The sequence below is a fragment of the Lactuca sativa genome, chromosome 3, assembly GCF_002870075.4.
Source record: "Lactuca sativa cultivar Salinas chromosome 3, Lsat_Salinas_v11, whole genome shotgun sequence".
Classification (NCBI taxonomy): domain Eukaryota; kingdom Viridiplantae; phylum Streptophyta; class Magnoliopsida; order Asterales; family Asteraceae; genus Lactuca; species Lactuca sativa.
Window position 1 is genome coordinate 19,121,295 of NC_056625.2, and position 21,408 is coordinate 19,142,702.

The 21,408-nt window shown below is 35.0% G+C and overlaps 2 protein-coding genes across 2 annotated transcripts; both read right to left on the reverse strand.

Annotated features, from left to right (window-relative positions):
• Nucleotides 1-9,317: 9,317 nt before the first annotated feature.
• LOC111919205 (uncharacterized) lies at nucleotides 9,318-10,872 on the reverse strand. The gene is made up of 6 exons (XM_023914816.3): nucleotides 10,624-10,872; nucleotides 10,326-10,538; nucleotides 10,130-10,209; nucleotides 9,955-10,030; nucleotides 9,780-9,869; nucleotides 9,318-9,691 (listed from the first exon to the last, which is right to left on the reverse strand). Exons 1-6 carry the CDS (start codon nucleotides 10,732-10,734, stop codon nucleotides 9,554-9,556), a joined length of 708 nt encoding a protein of 235 aa, XP_023770584.1. The 5' UTR covers nucleotides 10,735-10,872; the 3' UTR covers nucleotides 9,318-9,553.
• Nucleotides 10,873-12,275: 1,403 nt separating this feature from the next.
• Nucleotides 12,276-18,572, reverse strand: LOC111918892 (serine/threonine-protein kinase BLUS1). Its single transcript, XM_023914513.3, has 22 exons — nucleotides 18,187-18,572; nucleotides 16,473-16,727; nucleotides 16,257-16,381; nucleotides 16,115-16,159; nucleotides 15,928-16,009; nucleotides 15,770-15,838; nucleotides 15,507-15,677; nucleotides 15,356-15,421; nucleotides 15,187-15,255; nucleotides 14,980-15,048; nucleotides 14,847-14,908; nucleotides 14,476-14,745; nucleotides 14,256-14,392; nucleotides 14,031-14,164; nucleotides 13,881-13,937; nucleotides 13,684-13,794; nucleotides 13,527-13,581; nucleotides 13,361-13,416; nucleotides 13,192-13,250; nucleotides 13,033-13,084; nucleotides 12,818-12,939; nucleotides 12,276-12,725 (listed from the first exon to the last, which is right to left on the reverse strand). Exons 1-21 carry the CDS (start codon nucleotides 18,349-18,351, stop codon nucleotides 12,871-12,873), a joined length of 2,178 nt encoding a protein of 725 aa, XP_023770281.2. The 5' UTR covers nucleotides 18,352-18,572; the 3' UTR covers nucleotides 12,276-12,725; nucleotides 12,818-12,870.
• Nucleotides 18,573-21,408: the final 2,836 nt, after the last annotated feature.

Below are 21,408 nucleotides of genomic sequence, written 5' to 3' on the forward strand. Positions count from 1 at the left end.
GTGATGTTGCAATTCTATCTATTTTCTTTTACCTTCCAATTTTGCCACAATACTTAGTGGCTTTGGCAGATTTCGTCCCTCTCTGTTTTTGGTCTTTTTTTTTTAAATTAAAAGTGGGAGGACTTAGGAATACTAAAGTTTTGTCCTTCAAACTTTGGCCATAATTGTTTGTGATGTTAATACTTTTGGTCCCTTGTTCTTTTATGTTACACCATTTGGCTACAATACTTTCTAGGATTTGTCAATTTTGGTCCATTATTTAATATTAATTACAGTAAGCCCCAATATTTTCTACAACTTGACAGTTTTGGTCCCTTCTCTAATATTAATCTTCGTTTTTCAACATCTAACCACCATAGTTTATATATTTTGTCAGCTTTGGTCCCTTATGTATATTCTAAAAAATTGTCCCATAAATAAACATGAACTATGAAATTTGAAACAAACAAGAAAACAATAAAAAAATTTCCGACCCGTAGCAACGCAAGGGCACGCCCTCTAGTTATTTATTAAAGAAAATTGATAATTAAATGTGTGGGTCCCAAATCTCATCCCACCACCTCTCACCTAACCCACCCATCACCCCCTTCTTTCTATTCCTCTCTGGTGAACCACTACCATACATTCGTCTTCTCTGTCACGATTATCGTCTTGTCCTCCATCTTATTAGAAATTCATCAATCTTCATTTTACTAACAAATCATTGACAAGTAGAAATCAATAAAAATAAAAAAAAACTTTTGTCATAATAAAAACTCAAATGCAATATAATAAAAAAAACAAACAGATCATAGTCTCGTATAGAGCTACCTGAAAAGTAGTAGCAAGAATCTTGATTGAGAATCTATTTTCCGGTCATACTTTTGATGAAAAACTTTAATCCCATAGAATCCTAAAAATAAAAAATTGTTAAACTAGTTAAAATCCGAACCAAAAAACTTAAATCCCTAAATTCATTTATGCTCTGTGATTTTGGTTTTTCAAATAGGTAGACAAATCCACTAAAAATACAAGAGAACTGAGAAGGGGAATAACGGGAGAAGGTCCCTCCATCGAATATGCAAACACAAGGATATACATATATAAACAAAATGAAGACTCATACCAATACCAATACTTGAAGGTATACCCAGAAAACCCCAATGAAACCGATAGCGATTTGGCAAGATGTTTTCGTGATAAACAAGTCGGTGTTCTTCTAATTCGAGTTTTCCTAAAAACTTAATTCAGAGGAAGCCAAAATCAAACTCAAAATCAAATTGTAATAAACCAGAAAAATGTGACAAATGTGTCAGAGTAAGTCTAAGATGTTGGAGATGGCATGGGTTGTGTTTCTGGCGGAGTAAATCTAAGATGCTAGCGACGTCTACAGTGTTCCAAATTCAGGGGTTGGGGTTAGTTGACCGGAGTTGAGAGGGGGGAGAGAATGTTATTGGTTTTTGATTTCCGTTCGTCAGAAATATCCATAGCAACAACGACGACGGGATTTCTTGCACCTGTGTTGAGTAGAGAAGAAACACGATACATCAGATAGGGGGTGTTTGGGAGTGTTTTTGAACTCTAAAAGTGCTTTTAGACAAAAGTGTTTATTCACTTATGGTGTTGGTAAAAGGAACTTAAAGTGTTAGGATTACCTTTTATGGTGAAAAAGTCAATAAGTTAATAAGTTAAAAAGTGTTTGGCTTAAAATTTCATTTTTAAGTTATTTTGGTTAAAAAATCAAAACCAGTTTCAAAAAGCCAAGTTTTACATGCTTTTTAAAACTAATAGAAAAGCTATTATGAAAAGTGTTTTTGAGTTTGTCAAACACTTTTTTGACTTATTGATTTTTCAAAAAGTCAACACGTCAATAACCTGTTTTGAAAAACAATCCCAAACACCCCCTTAAAGATAAGTCAGGGTTGTGATGGGGGGGGGGGGGGGGGAGCCGGTTAGGGGTAGAGGGGTTTTCCTTTCCTTTTTTTTCTTTTTGTATATTCTAAATAAAAATAAATGATAAGTAAATAAAAAAAAATTAATACGGTTAAAAATAATCATTTTAGTTCAATCATGAACTAAAGACGCAACAAAATCAAACTATATGGATTGTCCGAGTTAAAAATAAAAGTTAGACCCAAAACTAGAGGATCATTCGTGTAATTTACCCTATATTTTATTTTAATTAGTGATTAGTAATTTAGTTTACTTCCACTCTTAAGGCATTCATCGACATAAATAGTTCTAAATTATTTATCAACATGCCAAGCCACATTAACAATATATTGTTTTTATGATATTAGGTTAATAGGAAATCTTACAGAAACGATATTGCCAAAGTAAGTGGTGATGAGATGTACCGCTAGTTTGATCCCGTGTGGCAACACCATGGTCGGCGTTTCTGTAAAATGGAGCAAGGGGGAGGAGTGGGAAGATGATAGCAATAAAGGGAAATATAATGAGATAGAAAATGTACAATACAATACTAATATATAAATTTAGGTTAAATGGCTTGTAGTGTTTTGCCACTTACTGGTTAGTGGTTACGTCTACTGTAACAACCATAAAATTCGAGCAAATTTAAAACTTTTTAAATCATTTGAAACCATTCAATTAGTACAATTTGTTTTCAAAATAGTTTATACATCAGAGTTCCCAAAAATCAGAATCGTCAATCGAGGAAGTGTACGGTCATGCCTTCGCCTACCCGTGGCCATCCACTGAACCTGAAACAATAAACTGAAACTGTAAGCTCGAAAGCTTAGTGAGTTACCCCCAAAATACCAACCTCATATAACCATAAACATATCATATCAACAATACAGAACGCCCATGCATCTCGAGTCTACAGTGTGACTGGTCCGCTCGCACCGGGCCTTTAGTCCACCTGGTCCACTCTTTGAGTCTACAGTATGACTGGACCGCCAGCACCGGGCCTTCAGTCTGTCTGGCCCACTCTTCGATCCTCGACACATCTGGACCGCCCTCTTGGGGCCTTTAGCCTATCCGGACCGCTCTTCGGGCCTTCGGCCTGACTAGGTGCCCTCCTGGGCCTACAGTCTATCCGGTCCGCCCTGGGTATGTTGGCCTAAAACACGAAGCAGAACCCGCCTCAACCCAACCCCCAAACAAATAACCATGTGAACATATAACAATTAATCACATAGCAGTCCATAGACGAACAAACCGATCTAGCAGATCATATACCATAGAAACATCCTAACCAGGATACCGACCTAACCGGTCACTAACATAACATTATCCTATATACCAGGATACCGACCTAAACCAGGTCACTAACATAGCACCATCCTATATACCAGGATACCGACCTAAACCAGGTCACTAAACATAGCACCATCCTATATACCAGGATACCGATCTAACATATCAATAAGCATATCAAACAAATGCAAGTATACAATCCGAGAAAGGGCTGACCTTGGTGCCTTAGACCCTGTTGATATAGCGAGGATAAATCACCTTGCAATGTCGGACTGAACCACGAAATCACGCTCCCGAAACACTGCCCCAAACTCCAACACCTATAACCATCAATGATCCAATTTAAAAATACCCGCTTACCAATTATCCTCAAAAGTCAAAACGGTCAACCCTTGGTCAAAGTCAAAGTCAACTATCACGGTCAACAGTCCATGTTGACCTCAACTCATCGAGTACCCTCAGCTACTCACCGAGTTCCTTGCATAACTTTCCAACTCGCCGAGTCACCATGTCACTCGCCGAGCCCAAGGCAATCTTCATCAGACTCACCGAGTTGTTCATCCAACCCGTCGAGTTCATGACCATCTTCATATGACTCTCCGAGTCTACCATGCGACTCGCCGAGTCCCTAAAGTCCTTCATCCATACAGATGCTTTTTAATCTATACTAAGGCTCCATACTGCAGATCCAAGTTCCCAAGACATGCTTATCATGTAAAGTTGCGAATTTTACGTGCATGCAAGGCTCTAATGACTCAAAATGCCAACCAAGCTTGAAATGGGGTTTTACACTTAATGAGGGGTTCATACTTGTCAATGCTAATAGCTTTATGGACTTACAAATCAAGGAGAGTTCAGATCTGAAGTTACAACTTCAGATCTGAGCTCATACCCAAGAATAGCTTCATAACCAAGCCAAGAAGCCCTAATTTCATCCAAGAGATCTAGAAAGGAATGAGGCCAAGATCATGAATTGATACCTCAAATGAAGCAAACTGAGATAGATTTTGCAGATCCATACGAGTCCCTTGCTGCTAGTTACTTGACCTTCAAGCTCCCTTCACAAGTTCCACCTTCCAAAGCTCAAAAACACACTCAAATGAAGCTCTTCCACGAAATAGATGTTGTAAGGGACTAAGGGAGGCTAATGGTTCCTTAAATAGGGTGCAAAACTCTAGAATTTAGGGTTTCATCTACCAGTTCCTACTCGCCGAGTCCCTCCTTGGACTCGGCGAGTAGGTCACTTAAACACGCGGATCAGCCCGCTACTACTCGGCGAGTCAGGCAACCGACTCGTCGAGTAGACCTCTAAATCATGAGAAATTATCACCACAAAAATTATCAGATTGATATTTAAGGTAAAATAGATCAACCAAAGAGAAAAAATATATATACACGAGTTTAAATTAGATAAAAGAAAAAGCAAAAAGTATAATTTCAACCAAGTAATTACTAATGAGTTAGGTTACTTAGATCAAATTTTATGTATTATAAACTATACTATAAATATATGTTCTGTATTATTTTTATATATTAATATATGTCGGGGGTGGGTCCAGGGTCGGGGATTAAGGGTATCCCCATCCCCACTTTTTTTATTCGGGTATTCCCCATCCCCGTCCCCATCCCCGGTCAACCTGGGGATTCCCCAGTCAAAACGGGTGCGGGTTTCGGGTTCCCCATTGGGTATGGGGATTTTTGCCATCCCTAGTTTTGATCGTTGTTGCTAGTCAAAGCAGTGGTCGGTAATGGCATAGCAAAGCGTCAAGGGTGTTAAGTTTTTGGGTTCATCATATGGTTTGATTTTGGGATAAGTTCGCGGTCAGTGTGTTTCGAGGATCATTCTTCATGGTTCTGGTAATGCCCCGGTTAGGGATTGGGGGTAGATTCAAATGGAAGGTTCTACCATTGTGAAGGTTGGGCTAGTGACGAGGTTTCGGGCTCCTAACATTAGTGTTTTAGGCAGTATCTGTGTTTCGGGCTGTATTAATAACGTGGAATTTCACGTATGCGTGGAGAGTTTGGGTATGTGGGAAATGATAAGTCACTCACAACGGGATTAAATAATCTCAGAGTAATTGGTTTGACCCTGTTGCGCAACTCTGAGTCTAACCGTTGCAGGAATGAATCTTCTACTCGAAGGATTATCTGAGTCTTCTGTCGAGTATAAGTGTTATGTCGCTATATATGGCCAGTAACTTTGTTTCCCTTTTAAAGCAACAATGTGATCAGGGGTTGGAAGCATTTTGTTTGGTACAAGACTCTATGAGGTTGGCTTGGTAACAGTTTGGTGGGGTAGGTCTGACAGGGAGTCAGACCATTGAGACTTTGGGTCGCGGATATCAGGAGAGGTAAGATTGGTTAGTATTCCAAATATTGAGGATTCGTTCTTCATCGGGCTTGAAGAACTATTTGGTAGATCTGGATAGACCGTTGTATGATCAGAGTTGGAAGTGTTATGGTTGGTATGTTATTCGTTGAGAGCCTGGCATGGAGTTGCTTCAATGTAGGTGGTATGTTAGGGAGTCAGACCATTATAGATTTCAGGTATCAGAAGAGTAGAAGTGGTTTGCGTGGGCTGAAGTTTTGATTGTTGTCTTCGAGATGGAAGTTTCGGTTTGGGTTCTGATTACCATGGGAAGACTGTCTTAGGCGGATAATTTCCGATTGTGATCATCAGGTTGGTCGTTTTGTTATGAGTATTAATAAGGAGTGATTTCGAGGACGAAATCTAATTTAAGTGGGGGAGAGTTATAGCACCTAGAATCTAGAAGGTTAATTGTGGAATTATGTCAATTTCAAGTTGAACTCGGCGAGACGGAGGAGCCAACTCGGCGAGTTGAAGATGAAAAATCGTGGGGATTTAATGGGTTTACTCGACGAGTTGAGGAGCCTCAACTTATCAAGTAGAAGTTGGCTTGACCGCGAAGTTTAATGAGGCAACTCGACGAGTTGAGGAGCCTTAACTCAATGAGTTGGCCACTCAGAATGAAACCCTAATTGTAGGGTGTTGCACCCTATTTAAACACCTTAAGTCCCAGGTGTTGGCCTCATTTCCAGCCTCCATAGCCCATAACCCTAATCTTGAAACCCTAGAGCCTCCTTGAGTGTTGTGAGCTCATTGTAGGTGTGTTTTGGTGTGTTTGAAGATCATTGAAGGAAGAAAAGCTTGGTGCAAAGTGGTGGTTCGAGTAGGAGCTTTCAGATATGGGTTCTTTGCTCCATTTCCAGCACATTCGGGTATAAAGTCCTAACCTTGCTTAATATTCAATTAGATCTCCTTATTTTGGGTTTTCTGGTGTTTTGGCCTCTTTTTGGGGATGATGATGGAGTAAAGTCATTTTAGGGGTTGTTCTTCCAGACTTGGGTTGGTTTTGGTACCCTTGAGCTTCAAGGTGCAAGCCTTATGAGGATTTTGGTGTCATGCATGCATTAAGTCAATTATTAAGTCCATTCCAAGCTTAAGAGCTTCATTTAGACATGCATGAACGTAAAGTTGGCAACTTTACGTGGTTTTCCAGCTCAAGGAAGTCAGATCTATGTTTTGGAGTCATATCCCAATGGATTAAGTGCTTAATGTGTTAAAAGGTGGGTTTCTGGCGACCTCGACGAGTTTGTTAGATAAACTCGGTGAGTTGGATCGATTTTCCCCGACATTTTTAGATTGATAGAGTAACTCGGCGAGTTGGCTTGGTTTTTCTCGATCTGTGCAAATTGATAGAGAAACTCAACGAGTTGGGTCAACTTGGACCGTTGACTTTGACTTTCGATTTATTTCTTTGACCAAGTTTGTCCCAAGGGGTGCTTGAAGTAATCTGAATTGTAATAAGGAAAATTATGGGCTTAGGATAAGACCCATATGGGTTGTGCCCAATTTGAAAAATTGGGATTAGTGGGCCTTTGTGGATCTTTTGGTTTTAGGCCTCAGCTTTGGTGTATGTTGGGTCAGGGGTAAAATGATCATTTACCCCAAGTATGGATTATGGATTATGGCATGGAACCCAATTGCTAATTGGGTGTGTTGTTGGTATTGATAGCTCGGGAAGTCGGCAGGGCAGCAACTAGGGATTTCTTTCGGGGAGCTTCTGCATTTGAGGTGAGTTGTCCTTACTGTACTTGTGGGTCGAAGGCACCAATGTCGGCCCATTGAATTGATATCCTGTTATGCATGCTATTGTATTGTTATGATATGTTAGATCGGTATCCTGGTAGATAGGATGTTGTTATGTTGTTATGATATGTTAGATCGGTATCTTGGTAGATAGGATGTTGCTATGATGTTATGATCTGTTAGATCGGTATCCTGGTAGATAGGAAGTTGTTATGCTTAGTGATCTGTTAGATCTGTCTGATATCTATTCTGGCTATATGTTTTCCAGTAGCATGTGTTGATGTAGTAAGGTTAGGTTGAGACTGTACTGCTTAGTGCTATCAGTCAACAAACCCGATAATGTTTATGTCGGTACATTATATGTATGTTTATATGTTATGTATATGTCGACTTGGTTTGTGTGTGCGGTTGGGTTGAGTCGGACCTGCTTTATGCTAAAGGCCAACAGACCCAGGGCGTCCCAGATAGACTGAAGGCCGGTGGGGGCGTACCAGTCAGGCCGAAAGCCCGTAGAACCCAGATAGGTTGAAGGCCCGGTGAGGCGTACCCGTCATGCTGAAGGTTCTGTGAGCGTACCAGATAGACTGTAGGCCGGTGGGGCGTTCCAGTCAGACTAAAGACTCTGTGGCATACCAGATGGACTGTAGGCCGGTGGGGCATTCCAGTCATGCTGAAGGCCCTGTATGCATGCTGTTATTTGTATATGTTATTTGGTTGGGTGTTGGTATTTTGGGGGAACTCACTAAGCTTCGTGCTTACAGTTTTGGTTTAATGGTTTATGGTTTTAGGTACTTCAGTGAATCATGGCAAGGTGAAGGCATGACTGTCACATCCTCGTGTTTTGGACTTATGATTTCTGGGAAACTCTAATAATGTGAATGTTTTGAAAACTATTTTAAAAGAGATTCTGATTTTTTTAAATAATGTTTTGGAAACATAGGTTTTTACAAACACTTCTATAGAAAAATGTTGTTTTGAAAAGGTTAAATTTTATGAAAATTTATGGATGTTACATAATTCGGAAAACTATGGATTTGAGTTGATAACTCCATAATTATATTAAGAGCTTAGGCGTTGAAATTGGATCCAAATGGTGCATTGGAAGAAGTTATGTACGTGTTGGAGTAGAATGTTTTGGTGCTTTTGGATGGAGAAAGGGATTCTCACCCATTGGTTCGACTGTTAACCATATAGGTCGTAATTTTAAATATCACATGTCGTCACGTGTAGAGAAGCTTTTATTTTAAAGAGTTTGCAATACTCACTTTGTGCCAACGTAAATATATCTTGGTTTTATATGCATTTCAAATTGTTAACTTTCGCCTACACATCCTTTCGAGTAGTTCACTTGATGCTTATAACGATCTTAACCCCCTCCCCCCCTCGGTTGATGTATGAAGTTTTCCAAATTTTGCTCCCAAAAAGACTCCACTCTTTGGTGATTTTCATGCTCCTTGTCTTCCGAAATGTCGATATAATCCTTCGCCAACACCACCTCTTCCTTGTCAGACCATTTTCAGGATTTTTTTGGCATTGGGTATAATTTATTGAGTATTAGGGGATGGGTTGAGGTCTAGGTTTGAGGGAGGGGAAGGGGTTCATCGCTAGATTCTTTTGATCATCGTTTTGAGCATCGCGAAATTGCGATACCTCGAGAGGGAAATATTGGAATTGGGTTTCGGGAATAGAACGTTGATAGTGTGGTAACGGATTAAAATCTTGAGATAACCGAAATTGGTCATATGAATGTTGTATTATAAGTTGGCTGTATTGGTGTTGATATTGTGGGAATTTCGTATAATTTGAGATTTGGGTTTCGGGAATGAAATATGACAAATCTTGTGAATCGCTTCCGCTTTCATTTCAACTATTGCGATTTTGGCTTTTGGATTTGCCACTACTAGAATCCATTTGAAATGGAATATAAAATGTTCGGAATAGAACGGGAGAGAATTATAACTGAGAAAATGGATATTAAACACCAAAGAAAATACCATGGAAGAAATGATTGGTAAATATGAAGATCTATTCATAAAAAATAACATAACATTATTTATTTGTCCTATTTGAATGATTCCAATGATTGAAGTGAGCGGACACAGTTTCAAACAAATGTGGTAACAAAAAGCACATTCAATCCCAACTGTTTTCTTTTTCTACTTCCATGACCCAAAACATTGCCATGTTTAAAATACACAAATTGATTTATACCTTAATCAAATAATTCAAGGTTCTACGGTTTTACCCTTCCTCTCCATTGTCACCCAAATGTTCAGCTTTCCGGGCATGCTTTTTAGGAATTCCCCAACCCCTAATCATATCCCTTATTTCATCATTTGAAGAAAGCAACTTCCCGTTTTGTTCATCTTTTCTTCTACCCTAATTAGCCAATTAAAAAAGTTTACACCCCAATCCCATCATCAAGATTTGAAAAAGAAAAAAGAAAGTTATTAAATTATATGAGTACCTGTTCCGAGATTCTAAGATCTTTCTTTGAAAACGTGGAATTAAATAACCGGAAGCCCAGAAGATCTCCGTTCTTGATGCTCGCTTCTAACTGTTAATCGTATAATCATCAGATCAGCATGATCGAATGAAGAAGAAGAAGAAGAAGTTGCAGTTATGATAAAGATAACTTTTACCTGAATGTGAAGAATGCATAGAACAATGCTCGCAATAGGCACCCAGCTTTCATCAGGCGACAGTGATAAGTTCGTCCTGCAATCGCAACCAATAGCCAACTGTCACTCTCGAATATGTGATGATCGTATATATATATCTTCATGGAAAGAGTAGATGAGAAGTTTGTTTAAAAACCTTAAGTAAGGAGCCAAGTAAACAATGGCATATAAAGCATAACGTTTATCACCGGTATCCAACCAAGCAAAAACCCAACTCTACACACAATAAGACATAATTAACAATCAATCATCAAAAACAAACACAATGAAGATCATGTACAGAGCATGAACTCTTAATTAATCAAGCAGCGGAATCAAGAGAAAGGCATCACCATCCAGTTGAGGTAAGGGATGAAGCTTATGATCCCCATGACAGCAAACCTTGCATCAGCTGAATCGATCGCCGACTCACCATCTTCAATGTCATTGGGACCTCCAGGAAGAGGAAACACCAACGAGTTGACCACACACGAACCCATAGCGACAACAAACGGCGCATCGTGCATTAACTCCGCCCTGCACTTTCCATTTCTGATTCTCCGTTTCTATAAAAAAGAACCCAAATGGATTTCAGAAATCAAATCATGCATCAACAACGATAAATTTATTACGAAAAAAGTGAAAGATGACCTGGTTGACGTTTTTGTAAGGGTGATGATGAAGTGTGTATAGAGGTTTGAGTTTTGGGAGGGTAGAAGAGTTGCAGGCGTAGGAGAAAGGAGCGAGAGAAAGAGAGTTCATGGCCGGAGGAGCAGAAAACGGCGGTGACTCAGGAGTTGAGGAGTGGCGCTTCTAAACGTCGCCGGATGGTTGGTGGTGTTGGAGCGAGGCTTGGCTTTTAGCACTGGTCATATTCGATCCCTCATGTGTTCATATATTTCATATTTATCCCAAACCATGTGACTTTATTCTTGTTAGATACGTACTATTTATTTATATAACCATGTTTTGTTTTTATTTATATAACCAGCTATGTAATCCAACAATTTTTTATATAAAGTATACAATCATATTTTAAATTCATCACATGTCTTTTGTTTGTTTATTTTTTCTTTTTGTGTTCTTTTTATCTTTTTTGTTTTTTTTATTATTATTAAATAAATTAAAAAAATTAAAATTTATTAAATAAATGATCTTAATGCTATTTTTTTTTTGTCAATTTAGGAGTTTGATCATATGGATGACGTCCACCTATATTTCTGCCAGATGTATTTTTACCTTTATAGACACCACTCCGATTACAAACTAAAATGATTTTTGAAACATAGTCATTTGTTTTCGTTTTTGATCTCTTTGTAATGACCACATATATGAGAGTTTGTGCCACATTATCAACTCACTCCTTTAGATTTTCATAAGTACTAAACACCTGACAAATTAAATACATACATGATTAGTTTGAAAACTAATTCAACCTATAAATATAATAAAACTATCTAAAATAACATACGTGATCAGTTTGAAAATCCGTCATATGATTCAATCGTTGTAAGTATATTGATTTAGACAAGCATATGAGATATGAAATATTCGAATGAATTTTGCAAATGATCTAGACAAAAACAAAGATATAAGATATGAAATTTTGCAAATGATCGATTGAGGTAACAATAGAAGAAAAACAAAACATCAAATCAATTTCTTTATTATTAAAGATAAAGTTAAAGTCAAAGAGACATCAAATCAAATCAATTATTTAAATAATAATATTAATAATAAAAAAATAACAAAAAATTTAAAAAAAAAAAACAACAAAAAAACATTAAATCAAAATGGGTTTAAAGACAACAAAAATGACAAGAAAATAATAATAATACATGGACATTAATTAGTTTTTTTTTTTGAACAACAAATAAATCTAATATATTTATAAACTACTTAATTTCATTTATGTCCACGAACAACTTGAACCTTAAATCATAATCTCAAAAAACAAAGACAACATTTAATATTGCTCACGATTCTCCGTTTATAAAACCTATTTATAAAAAGCATTCACCACCTTCATGGGTCCCACCTAATTATACTTTTTGCCAAATAAATGTTTTGCAATTTTAAACGAATAAAGTATATTATCATTTTTTTTCTCCGTGGAATATATAACAATCATAGTGGCTCAAATATGATATATTAAATTTGAAGATTTGAACTCTCCACCTTAGAATTGATGATATTTCATTGATAGTCTTGGTCAACTTCGAACATAAAACTCGATGCTAAGAACAATTCACTCTTTTTATAGATTATTGCATACACAAAGACAAAGCAGATAAACACAATAATAAACACAAATTACTTACGTTTTATTGTGATATTCACATTTGTGCTATATATAAGAGTTTCCAGAAAATCCGAAAATACAACAAAACTTATGATGATGTGAACATTTGTCGAGAAATTACAGGGTTTGTTGCTACAACATTGACACATTAACATAAACATACATAATAATAATTATAATAATAATAAATATATAATGAGAATGGTGAATGGTGAATGGGATGAGCTTCAAGAATGAAATCCATGCGCTTCTTTCTCTGTTTGTCTTTTACACAGGGAAAAATGAATGAAAGAAATGGTTTCCTGACTACCCTCGCAAGAAGATATTGATTGTTTTTGCTTTTTTCTTTTTTGCATTTCAACTTGAAGAAGAAATCATCATATCATATCATATCATTGCTACTCAAAAACTTATTACACATCCATCCAACTGTTCTTCATCACCATCTCCACTGTTTCCAATTAAATAAAACACCCACCCATTATATGAAAGCTGAATAAAATTAGAATGAACAAATTTCTTTTTTTTTTTTTGTTTAATTACCAGAATATACACAGCAAGCAAGCATTATATGAGTTGTATTTTCCAGGTGGATATTAAGAAGCATCAGCTTCACCTTTCTGGCCATCCTCCCGGTTTGTAATAGCATCAACTCGCTGTTGTAACTGAAACCAGAACAAGGTTTAACTAACTCTCTTATTAATTCATTTTTAATTTTTTTTAATACAAATTAAATTTCAAGAACTCGGTCAACTCACCTGTACGTATTTTGACTTTTCGGCACTCAACTCCTCGGTCAAGACTGTTAACCTGTATAACATATAAAAATTAAATATACTTCCCAAGACATAACATATAAAAAAAAAGTGAAAAAGAAAAAACAGGAACCCAGTTTATATTGAGTAACAAGTAACAACCTGGATTGTAGCTCAGAAACCTTGGTAAGCAGCAAACGTTCTCTATCAGAAATTTCAACCTGAAAATAATTACCATTAAAAAATTAAATTTATGTTTATTGCTTAAACTGAAATTATTTCAAAGAACACAAAGTAGTAATGCATAATAAACGAGAAAGGATAAACATACAGCTCCATTGTTCTCAGAGCTGCGAGGCAATGGTGGCAATTTCCCATTTTGAGAAGCTGAAATACAATCAGAAAACATAAGTTTAGTTAAACAAAAGAAATAGCAACATACTTTCATTGATGTTTTTTTTTATTGTTTATTATAATAAATGGAGATTTTAACTCACCTTCTGCTGCTACATCAGATGGTTGCAAGCTATTCAACAGATTCAAGATAAGATCCTGGAGAAAGAACACCATTAAAAATTAAAATGGGTTGATGATTTTTATTTAAAAAAAAAAAAAAAAAAAAAAAAAAAAAAAAGTAAGCATAGTTTAGTTTACCTGTTGAAGTGATGTCTGTTGAAAGAGGTTTTGAAGGTGGGGCATGAGAACTGATGCAGGTAAATTGTTATGTACAGAAACAGAACTGCTATTCATCTCCCTAGGTGTAGGCTGCCAAAAATAAAAAATAAAAATCAGAAATGTATAATTTTGCATCAATGCATGAAAGTATACAAATCATAATATTAAATAAAAACCTGTTTTGAATCAAATATCCACTCTCCTACACTCGCAGACTTCCTCAGTAATGTCTCCTATTATTATATTAAATAATAATGAATCACAAACGCCATTAAATTTAAAAAAAAAAAAAAAAAAATTACTTATTTACAAATATGGAATTTTACCTGGGGGGACCTTCGAGGAACTGTACATAATGGAATATCCTTTACAAGATCCAGGTCTTCTGATGTCACAGAAAATCGTCCTTTTATTTGTACTAAATTTGCTTTTGACTTATCATCCAAAGAATCCCTGTATCCTGTACAAGTTAAAAAATATATATATATATTAAAAGAAAAAAAAAACAAAGAGGGGTTTCATTGAAGTTGAAATGAATAAAAAAAAAATACCTCCAGATGGTTTAATTGGAGCTGACAAACTGTTTCCTGAAGCTCGGTTTGGAAGGTTTAAAGGACCACTAAAACTGGGAGCTCTTCTTACTTGATGATGGATTTTATCAACAGCTTGCAAGCTTTCAGTTTCACACCTATGAGTATAAACAACAACAATGAAATCAGAAAAATATAATATTTACAAATATAATCAATAATGAAAGAAAAGATAATAAACCTTTCTAAAGTACGAGTCCTGTCAGATTTTGAATGATTCAATACTGCAGCAGCCACAAGAGGTCCACTCTGTGTTTGGCGATTTCTTCCTGTTCCTGTTGTTGTTAAAATTCTATTTTTAGCCTGTGCTACTACTGCTTCTTTATCTGCTTGTGGTTTCTCTGTTTCTTTTCTGTTTTTTTCTTCAACGATAATACTTCCTTTATCATCAATTTCTGGCAGATTGCTTTCTTTATTGCTTAGGGATTCAGATGGGACAACAACTTCATCACTGAAGAAAAAACAACAATTAAACATTAAAACACTATAATATAAAAAGAACAACAACATTAAGAATAATTGGTGAATAAAACTTGCACAATAAATATTGACCTAGATTCAATCTCGCTTGTCGAATGTTTCTCAATAGTAGCAGCCTTCGAATTGGATGCTTCCTGTAACAGAGAAAAGTTAATATTCCAAAGTTTGGATAATACTTTTAAAATATATGTATACATATTCTTACATTATTGGCAAATGAAGTTGAATTTACATCAAGGTCCCTGATATCTTGAATTTCGTCATCATCTTGCACCTCCGGTGAATACAAACAATTGAACAATTCAGTTATAGTTGATTATTTAATACAAAAAGCAAAATGCCATGTTTAAACAGTTACCAAAAAAGAATGTCCTTTGAAAAAAAAAACAAAGATCTATGACAAGATGAATACCAAGGATGCTCTGAATTTTAATTCTTCAAGGTCAAAATTCCAAGCACTAACACCACGCTGATACTCACTCTGTAAATTTATTATCAGCATAAACAAGAAAAAAGAATTAGAAAGACAAAAAAAAAACTATATTTAAAAAAAAATTAAATAAATAAATAATGGTTCTGACATGTGATATGGCTTCTTGCTCGGCTGAAGGCATCTTTTTAAGTGCTAGTTGGGCAGCATCTTTTAGCTGCAGATAGATATTTATGAGTTATATATAAATAAATGTGAAAATAAAATTTTATAAATATTAAGAGATTGAAGTGGATGCATACCTGAAGGGCTTTGACACGATGCCAAAGTGGTGGCAAGTCACCAAATAGTTTCTTGACAGAAAGTTCTGGAGCTTTAGCTTGCTTAAAAAAAGAATGTTTTAACAACTTCTCAGCAGTTGGCCTTTTTGTTTGATCTTTCACCAAACACATTGCCACCATTTCTTTAAAAGACTGTTTTTTTTTTTCACAAATGGAACTTATTATTTATTACTCATCAATGTAATTGTAAAACAACATGTGAAATAAAGAAGAGAAAATCTTACCTTAGAAAACCGTTTATCCCGGTCGTAATCAAGTCCAGGTGGCGCATTTTGAATGGTCATCAACAGCACCTGTCGCCACACAAAACATAGTATAAATTAAATATGTGAAGAAAATTATAAAAATAATAATAATAATAATAATAATCAAAAACACCAACCTTCATGGGAGGGTACTTTGAGAAAGGGGCATGACCATGAGCCAGCTCAAGTGCAGTAATTCCAAATGACCAAATGTCAGCCCTGTAAATAAATGATCAACAGAGATAAATGACATTTTTTTATTTATTTAAAAAAAATATATAATATAAATTCCTATTATTAAGGAAGAAAAAGAAAAACACTGACTTGAAATCATATCCGCTTCCAGGCTGCAAGACTTCGGGTGCCATCCTGTAATTAATAATTAATAATAATAATATATTAAGGTGAAAAGTGATGAAAAAATGGTTTGACCAGATAAAAAAAAGGAAGTTTGACTTGTACGAACCAGCAAGGAGTTCCTACAAAAGTATTTCTGGAACGTTGTCTGTCACCTCTATCAAACATACAAGCTGAGACACCAAAATCCCCAAGCTTTATCACTCCATTAGTGTCAAGAAGTATATTTCCAGCCTTAAACAAACACACAAATAACAAAACTTATTTATTTATTAATTTATTTATACAAGAAGAAGAATTATGAGATGAGAAAGATTTTAGTGACCTTAACATCACGGTGGATGTGACCATGGTGATGCAAGTAGACCAATGCCTTGAGAGTCTCTTTGAGGATAGAAGAAATAGCAGACTCTTCAAATCCATCTGGATATGCTGTTTTCATCAGATGTAGACATGAACCTTCAGCCATGAATGGCATAACCACCCAAAGGTTTTGCTTCACAACAAATGAACAAAATGCCCTTATCACATTTGGGTGATCTATCAAACTCATTGTTTGTGCTTCCCTTCGAATATCATCCTGTATGTATCATATCATATCACCATATTAAACCCTAAGATCGATCATGAATTTTTGCAGATTGTGTTTTTATGATGTCAGCCAGGGAATTGAAAAAAAGTTTGGAAAACAAAAGAAAAACATGTCAATTGTCATTCATGATGACAACTTGAAGATAGTTACTATTGCTTACTTTGATGAGTTTGCATTTATCATCTTATCCAAAATGTCTAGGTATGATATCTAAAAACTTTGCATTTAATTGATGAAGTATTTTTGACTTTATCGTGTTTGTTTTCATGTAGCAAAAGTCAAAGGTATCATTTTGTATCTACCATATAAAAAAGTTGATGCCCAAACAATATCATAATAAATTATCCATAACAGCATGGGCATGGCGAGTAATTCAACATGCTTTTATATATCTATTGTCATTTAAAGACAATGCATTAATACTTATTTGGCCAGAATTTAGAAGACCTAGGTTTGATTAATCACAACCAATATAGGTTTTACATGATAAAAGTGGCCATTTACCCATAAAAAACACCTCACTTGATCTTATTCTTTTTTAGGTTTAAGCATTTAACATTTTTCAAAACGATCAAAAGGCGTTATGAATGCAACAAAACAAAAACATCATCATTTTGTAAAGCCCAATCCTAGAGTAGCATACAAGTCCAATAACCTCTAAATCAACTTAAAACCATATTTGTATTTAGTAACTAGCAGCTTAAAGCCTATAAGGTGCTCAAACTTCTGATTTTTTTTTATTATTGTAGGATGGGCTGTCATAAATTCTATGTTGATTGCACATTTAGTGCTTCTAAAAGCTTGGCACATTACGTGAACATGGCTAAAGTTGTGTTGGCAAGCCAAACTGGTCTAAACCTAATACTGTAATCAAGCCTGTTCTGTTAGCGCTATCTTTTATGCAGTTAGCGCTCATGTCCACGAATAAACTCAAAAGAAAGTCTCTAGAGTTTGCACAAAATGAAGGGGCCATGTAATAGACAGATCACAGATAGAACTTCGTAACACTGCCTTTTGATCTCTACCCAGGGTATAGTAAATCAAAAAGGTAGGATTTTTCACAAGATTAAGAATTTTCCCCCTTCCAGAAGAAGGGGATGTGGTTTGACTTCTCATGTCAAAGGGGCCAAGTTTCAACTCCAAGATCGATGTCAATTATAACGCTTTTCAAGGTGATCGCACTGAAGTTTGTAAAAAAAAAAAAAAAGAAAGAAAGAACATTACAAGTAGATGTATGATGATGTTAAATTCGTAAGAAGTCGATCCCTATTTGTGCATTTAACTAGGATAACAAGCCAAAAATCGGAAACAAAATCAATTTCAACTGAATAAAAAAGAAGCAAAAATGCCCTTTTTTTTTCATTTGGTGGCTGGATAGCTGAATCAGCAACCCCTAATCAGAAAAGGAAACAAGACAGCAAGAGAAGTTAGGGAGCAATGGAATTACCAGATTGCTGTTGATGCGATCGAGATCCAAGCTCTTAACGGCGATGACGTCATTGGTGGGGAGATAGATCGCTCTGTATACGGTGGCGCTGGCGCCGTAACCTACTTCTTCTAAAAGCTTGTAATCATTTGGATTAGTGGTGTAGCTCTTCTGAGTGCCTCCCATCCCTCCAATAAACAAACACAAGAAACAGGAAACGGTGATATGAGGAGGAGTTGCTGGAATGGAATGGAGTGTGAGGACTAAATCTTCGACTCCTCGGTCGGTGTCGGAAGTCGGAAGTCGGAAGTCCAAGAAAAGCTTCGGCCAAGTTGGCGATGTTTATGTTAGATTTGATTTTTATTAGCACACTCCGAGCACCCCTTCCGTCTCGGCCTTTCACGTCAAACTCCCATTATTTCGATCATTTATATTTTTTTATTCTTTTTTCTATTTCGGTATCTCTCGGCGTTTTTTTCTTCAACTGTATCATACTACATATGACATATACGGTAGAAAAAGAGACAAATATTCTAATCTTATTATACACTTTTTTGAAATAGTAAAAAAAACAGCTTAAAATTAGTAGGCTATCCGCAGCAAAAATTACCATTTCACAAAAGTCATTTGTCATCTACATATGAATTCAATTAACAATATTTAATTATCACTTACCATGTTACTTAAATATTATATAAAATATTTATTAACGGCTAATACACACATCCATTTAATCTACTCATTATCTATATTTTATATTTATTACATGATTTGAACCTTCCACCATTTAGAGATGAGCATATTTTCAACACACTTGATATCTATAAACTACAAGCTCTTTGGTGTTATACAAAAATGTTTTAAACCTAACGTTTTTAGCGACTATACAATGAGTTCATTTGAAGTTGGTGTTTGACATAATGAAATGAAAGATTGTTATATTTGTTTTGATATAAACTCATTTTATGGTGGTCATAATCAACTGCTACTAGTTAAGATGCTCAATTATATATTCAAAGCAATGACACGGGCTGAATAAGGAAACCGAAAGGATTCGAAAATAGTCGAATACATGATACATAATGAGCATGAAGACTTTCTCTCAAAATATGTGAATGGAAAGAAAAGAATAGGTAGTTCATAATAAGAAAAAAAAATAAAAGTGACAGAATGTGGAGATTGACATGCTTTGGTAGTGCAGGTGCGGAGATTGACATGCTTGAGGCAGAATGAAACCATCTTGTAGATGTTGTTAGAGTTAGAAGATTTTTTATTGGTCATGAAAAAAATAATGTATCAATTATAAATTGTTGATATATTTTTCAAAAATTAAGTTTGTAATCAGCATGATGATACTATTATAGATTTTCAATATTATTATATCATTTTGTATAGTTTTGATTTAAGTAATGATAACAAAAGTATCATTTATGAGTGTTATACATATAAATGTTATAGAAAGTAATCAACGCAATATAGATTACAAATAAGTGTTACACATATAAATGTTAGATACAATAATCTATCATAATTAAAGAGGTTTGCAAAAGATTTCCTATAAATACAAGTCACCCTATAACGAAAAGTCGTAACGGTTGTTTGTGATGTTGTAGGTATGATCAAATGATGACCCGATAGCAATTGCTCTAAAAACATTCAAATAAAGAAACACCAACCTTCTAAGAGTCATGTTTGTTTGTTGAGACAACCCCTCAACCAAAACAAAATTAATGACGATAAGTCGTCGCGACAAGCATGCATTCCTCAATAGTCGATGTCATCTAGAGTTGTGGCAATTTCATTTTGAAATTTCTCAAATTTTCCTTCACATTTAAGCCTCTAAAACCTATCTTCCAGAGCAAAACTACCATATATATATATATATATATATATATATATATATATATATATATATATATATATATATATATATATATATATTTAAAGTCATGTTGTATAGCTAGCTTGTCTGTTATTATCCGATGACAATGACCAATATTAATAGGAAAATATACATGGTCAATAATATAAAATACAAAAAGAAAAATAGAGAACTTAATGATAATTATAAAAAATGTATAAGTATGAAAAAATCATCTAGCATCGTCCCACCATGGTTTTGTAATAACAGGTCAAACAAGAGTCATGAATGTATAACTAATCAAATCACAACCTGTCAAAAAGAACAAAGCAGGTTACATTATTATTCATCGCACCGAGTGTGCACCTATCCAACAACAGTTGTATCCATATTACAAGTTGTAATTAAATTTATAATTTGAAATAACAATCATTATAACAATATAATTTTATAAGAGACTATTATATAATTAATTTTTCATTATCACATTCTTTGATAACCATCCGTTCTTTATCTTAGAAGGTAATGCATGCTAGTAATCTCAATCTTTCAGTTCAGGATAGAATGTGTGGTTAGACAGGGGCATTGAAACTTTGTGAAAAAAATATAGAGGGTGTTTGACAAAACTAGTTGGTAGCGGATAACATATAGCTGGTAACGTTTTATTAAATGCTACGTGAGATAACTTTTACATTTGGAACGTTTTGTTTAAACTAAACAATAAAAGTTTGTAGAGTCAAACAAGACTTTTTGTTCAAAATAAAGTGTTTTGTCAAACGTTAGAAACTTAAAAATCTCAAACATTTTGTGTCAAACACGTCTGTATCATTTACGTATAATATTGTTTATTTTTGTATAATTCAAAACTTATAATAAAATATTTATGACGTCGGTTAGTCGGGTATATTATCATTGATTAAGAAATATATTATTTAAATATTGGATTTCAAAAGGCTAGAAACATATATCCACCATGATTCTCGACATTGAGTAGCATGGGATGGGCATTAAAAGAGACGTATCAATTGGTGGCGGAATAAAAAGAAATCCAAATATTTATGTAGCTTCTTATATCATTTAAACCTTTTCTATTTCACAAATATCTAATAAAAATATCATATCAATAAATAAATACATCAAAACTGCGAAACAAAACGAAACAAATGTATATGCCTTGTGGAATGTTACAATAATTATTAGAGTAAATTATATGAATCGTCCCTAGGTGTTAGAAGACATGATCAGTCTCTACTTTTAAAAATTAAATAGGACCGTCCATCGTTAGTTTAAAAGTTACACATTTCATCCATGTGGACATAAAAAAGACTATTTTGCCCTTATTTATTTATTTCTTATTTTCTTTTGTTTTATATTTATCATTT